This window comes from Pagrus major, chromosome 9 (assembly GCF_040436345.1).
Source record: "Pagrus major chromosome 9, Pma_NU_1.0".
Classification (NCBI taxonomy): Eukaryota; Metazoa; Chordata; class Actinopteri; order Spariformes; family Sparidae; genus Pagrus; species Pagrus major.
In genome coordinates, this window is record NC_133223.1 from 6,014,856 (window position 1) to 6,020,212 (window position 5,357).

The 5,357-nt window shown below is 42.4% G+C and overlaps 1 protein-coding gene across 1 annotated transcript; it reads left to right on the forward strand.

The window, feature by feature from the left end:
• Window positions 1-256: 256 nt before the first annotated feature.
• On the forward strand, window positions 257-1,385 carry LOC141002461 (trace amine-associated receptor 8a-like). The gene is made up of 2 exons (XM_073473802.1): window positions 257-429; window positions 569-1,385. Exons 1-2 carry the CDS (start codon window positions 257-259, stop codon window positions 1,383-1,385), a joined length of 990 nt encoding a protein of 329 aa, XP_073329903.1.
• Window positions 1,386-5,357: the final 3,972 nt, after the last annotated feature.

The window sequence follows — 5,357 nt, forward strand, 5'->3', positions numbered from 1 at the left end:
TTTTCATTCAAGTCCACCTGTGGCACATTTAATATATTGATATGATAAAGCTTTATTGAGCTCCAGTTTGAATGTATGTTTGAGAAAAGCTCTAATTAGAAGAGAGGGACTAATTAAGATACTAATCAGAGCAAAGGTGGAAGGAGATCCCAAGTGAGGCAGAATCTTAGAGGAGGGGCAATAGAGCTAATTAGGTTATATCATGTCTAAACTTTGGTCAAACACTGTCAGAGCTCAGCAGGTTCTCTCTGTGGTGATGGTGACCTATGAAGAAACTGAACTCTGCTTTCCACAACTCCTCAACAGCTCCTGCAGGAAGCCAATACGTCCTCACTTTGAGACCATGCTGATTTACATTCTGCTGTCCTTCATCTCTCTGCTCACTGCAGCTCTTAACCTGCTGGTCATCATCTCCATCTCCCACTTCAAGTAGTCATTCATTAATTTATGAAACTGTTACATAGCAAAAAGCTTCTTTTTTGTGTACTTTCAGCATATGCTCTATCTGCTGTTATCTGACTAACTGATGATATAAATATTGATAAATATTGCTGGTCTTCCTCTCCAGGCAGCTCCACACCCCCACCAACCTCCTCCTCCTCTCTCTGGCTGTCTCAGATTTCTTCGTGGGCCTCCTCATGTTCTTTCAAATTGTCCTGATAGACGGCTGCTGGTTCCTTGGTGACCTCATGTGTACTCTATATCAGTATATAGCCTACATTACAACCTCTGCCTCAATAGGAACCATGGTGCTCATATCTGTTGACCGCTATGTAGCTATTTGTCATCCTTTACATTTTCCCACCAAAGTCACTCAAAAAAGAGTTCAAGTCTGTGTTTGTCTGTGTTGGATGTTTTCTGCTCTTTTTCACAGTCTGCTGCTGAAAGATATCCTTAAACAACCTGGCACGTATAACTCCTGCACTGGAGAGTGTGTGATTAGTATTGATCATGTTGCAGGACTTGTTGATCTCTTTTTATCCTTTATTGGTCCTGTCACCGTCATTGTAGTTCTGTACATGAGAGTATTTGTGGTGGCTGTGTCTCAGGCTCGTGCCATGCGGTCTCATATTGCAGCTGTCACTCTCCAGAGGTCAAGGAAAGTAGCCGCTAAGAAATCTGAACTAAAAGCAGCCACTACTCTTGGTGTTGTTGTAGTTGTGTTTCTAATATGTGTCTGCCCATATCATTGTGTTGCTCTTACAGGCCAGGACACCATGCTCAATGCTTCATCTGCTTACTTTGTAATATGTCTAACCTATTTTAACTCCTGTCTAAACCCTCTGATCTACACCTTTTTCTATCCATGGTTTAGAAAATCTGTTAGACTCATTGTTACACTTCAAATACTGAAGGCTGACTCCTGTAAGATGAAAATACTGTAAAGAGACTTGAAGAACCCTAAAGTCAGATCAAGTCAGTTATTTCCAGATAAGTTGATTTAAAGTATATCCATTTTGAGAGTAAAGGTGACAGCATAATCAACTCCTGTGCAGAATTGCTTTTAAGCTGCTGAAAAGGATCAATACATCTCATACAGGGTTGGGTAAATATAAGGCCAAAGTTAGCAGTCAGTTAGCTTATTGTCTTTGAAACACCCAGCAATTATGCATGCTCTATTTACCTATACTTTATAACTAAGATAAAAAAGCAAAAATGTGTAATATTACATGAGCTTTGTGTTTGTTTGTTTTTTCAGTTTTGCATAACATTTATAAAACATTGTAAACTGTGATGGAAAAACCACAAACTTGTTTAAACTCATTAAAAAACAGCAGAAAGAGAACTCTGAGCTGCAGTAAAGAAGGGAGAAGGGGGAGGGAAATACCTCATCAGCACCCAGACAGTTCACTGGAGTCTTTTCAGAGGCCGGGAATATCCAGGCATATACAATGAAATAAAGATCTATGGAAGCCCGTTTCCACCACAAAAAAACATATCCCAGTGGTAAGTCATAATTATGAGATAAAAAAGTTGAAATTATGAGATAAAAAGTCATAATTATGAGATAAAAAAGTCAAAATTATGAGATAGGATGTACGCATACACTGCAGGAGCGCACTGTCTTCAGAGGTGCCTTCATCATTATCGCCATCACTGCGAGAGCTAAGCTATTGGATGGTGAAGGTGTTGATCTGAGGTCAAGAAACAGACTGCGAAGACGTGTTTACCACAGCTGTGGTCCAAACTATGTATGGCACATCGATGGCTACAACAAGCTTAAACCATTTGGAATTGCAATCAGCGGATGCATTGATGGTTTTTCCAGAAAGATGATATGGCTAAGCTTATAAAACAAACAGTGACCCAAAGATCATCGCTGGCTACTTTGTGGATGCTGTGATCAATGCTGATGGGTGCCCTGTCAGACTCAGACTGGATATAGGAACAGAAAATGGCCATATGGCTTAAATGCAGCGTTTTTTGCATTTTCCTGCAAACCAAGCTGAAACAGACAGTGTAATCTTTGGTCCAAGCACCGGAAACCAGCAAATTGAACAATGGAGGCTGATCTTGCGAAGTGAGTGTGTCCAGTTTTGGATAGACCTATTTGACAAACTGAGAGAAGATGGCTACTTCTTAGACAACTTCTTGGACAAGTCCTTGTTCCAGTTTTCTTCAAACAATACAGGTACAGTAGTCCATAAATGATCATGTGTAAAAAAGTAATTGCCTGTGTTTGTGCAGAGAAAGATAAATAATTAAGTTGAAATTGAACCTGCAACAGATAAAAATATTACGTTTCAAATATTTTTAAAAAATGTAACTCAAATGCAATTTATTTTAGTACCCTTCTGTGCAGTGCACTAAATTCCACAGAGTTTATCTGATGTAAAGTGGTGTTTTCTCAGAAAGAACAGTGAAGCTGGTTGTTATGTGTGTGTGCTCTGGGAGTTAGATGAATAGCAAATGCTTTCAAGTTTCAACAAACACAAGTTGTAGTTGTAAAAATAAATTAATAAAGGAAAATAATGATTTAAATCAAAAGAAAAGACAGGTGAGGCAAACTCAGCTTGACTCAGACTGGATTTCGTAGTGTGGACACTGATAATGGCGTGATGCCATCACACTGGACCTGAAGCTGTGGCCACATGCAGTGACCCGAGACAGTATGGCGCTTCTCAGTCCACCCAGAGCCGAGCCAGGACAGCAGCAAACCTTGCCGTGGTGGCCGCTGACCGGAACACACCAGGACGCCACTGGATAGGTACAGAACTAGGAGAATGGAGCCGCTGGCTACGGCGGCCCCGCTGCACAGCAAAAGAGAAAGTGTCACAACTAGTGCAATAGATGGAAAACTGCAGCAGCAGACAAATACCAGCAGCATACCTCTGAGCTCTACTGCTCCCTCCGGCTCACCGTCGCTCCCAGCACTGCAACGGAGCGGGAGGATGAAGCCCCAGAGCCGAATAAAAATTGCAACGAAACAGCAGATAATAAAGGATGCCTACCTTAATGACACGACGGGGAGACACGGACATGCACGCCGAACACACCAGACGCACCGCACAGCAGAAGCAGAGAGGGAGAGCGGTGACCAACACCTGGTTTTAATCACCCACAGCCCCGGCCAACAATTAACCTGCACAAGCTGGCGCAGCGCCATGCAGTGACCAGGAGGGAGATGGCTCACCCGGTCACACTTAGACAATGTCCATTACCCACATGTTGCTTTCTAATACTTTGTTTATTTCTTGTCGAAAATCTGGGTAGTTGTCATAACTGACTGGCAACTCAAGGTAACAGCCACATGTATGAGCAACTGGTCTTCTCTGAAATCCCTGAACTTGTGTGAAACTGACAGTGATGCTCTTTCCTGTGAACAAGTCCGACCCATTGCAAAATCTGAGGAAAAAGGAGAGGTGCTGGATATCTGACTCTCTGAGGTATGTACTTACATACTTGACAATTTGTTTCTCCTGGGCATTCTGGGTACTAGGGTATGTAATTGATCTCATGATCTTTCGTGATGCTGGTTGTAGTTATTCATAGACTGCTGCAATCCCTTTCAGCTCTGATTTAACAGGTGCAAGCATGTTGCTCCACTGTTCAATGACAAAAGCGGGCTCTTGAATCAGTTTTTAGTGAGCAAGCTCCCTCAAGATTTGCTCAATGTTATCTGCTGCTGGAAGCCTCCAGCAGTTGTGGATATCCATGATTTCCAACAACTCCTCTTGGTCAACACTTTCAAAATCTGAACAACAAGATTCAAAGATCACTCACTCAGACTCTGAGACATACTTGAGAAAGTTGTCCACAAGATCACTCTCCACACAGCCCAAAACAGCTTGCTCCAGAAGTACGTGTGCAATTTTTACAGGAAGGTACTTCTCTTTCTGCCAGCCAAATGTAATAATTCGGCCTACGCTTTCCCATTCTTGTTTACCAAAATCATGACGTAGGTATGGCACTTTGAAGCTATTTCCCATGGTGCACTGCTCATAAAAGTCATTCCAAAATTCTGACAGTACAACCCTCAAAATGCTTCCATCATCCATGGCCTTTTCAAGCTTTGACACTTTTCAAGCCATGATACTTTGCTCAGAAAACACTTGAATAAGTTCTCTAAGAATCTGTCCATGATGAAGAACAATCATTTTCTTCACTCTCTCTCTTTGACTGGCTTGTTCCTGCAACATATCCATGGAAGGAGGCAAGAGTGACTCCATGGACAGTTCCCGAGAGAGAGGCAAGGTATCATCAAGACTGGAGGACTCCATCCCAGAGCTCCTTTCTATGTGAAAAGTCAAAATTCCACTATCCCCTAATGCACCAACATGAAATAACGTTTCATGTTCTGGCAAACTAGATGCATCAGTTTTGTCGACTGTGGTGTATAGAAGGGAAACACTTTCACTGCTTGCATTTGCAAATACTGTGCTGCTTCCAACAAAAACAACATCTGAAGTACTTAACTCCTCAGCGTCTGTTGCAGAAGTGTCTGGAGAGTGGCAATAGATATCAGGTCTGTCATGTGTTTTTTCACCTTCTTGTGCAGTTGCATCACTATTGTCTTCCTCCAGATTTATTACAGTGGTATCGTCTCTATTCTTGGTTGTTAAAGGTCCCATATTATACTGTTTTTCATCAATTTCACACAGCTGTCAGAGGTCCAACAACACTGTATTTGAAATGTATTGCCCCAAACCCATCCTTGGTCCTGAATATCAGCTGTCTAAAAGTCGCTCAAGTGAGCTCTACTGAGATCAGGCTGTTTCTGTGCCTGCACCTTTAAATGCTAATGAGCTCCGTCTGTCAACGCCTGCCCTGCCTGCTACACGCCCCTCTCAGGGAGAGGATGCCACTTACGCTAGCGGTAGCATGCGTTAATGTTTACGGTGGATGTATCGCTATGG

Coding starts and splice junctions, on each gene's coding strand:
- LOC141002461 (XM_073473802.1), top strand. CDS start 257: ATGGTGACCTATGAAGAAACTGAACTCTGCTTTCCACAACTCCTCAAC. Junction 430..568: donor ATCTCCATCTCCCACTTCAA/GTAGTCATTCAT, acceptor CTTCCTCTCCAG/GCAGCTCCACACCCCCACCA.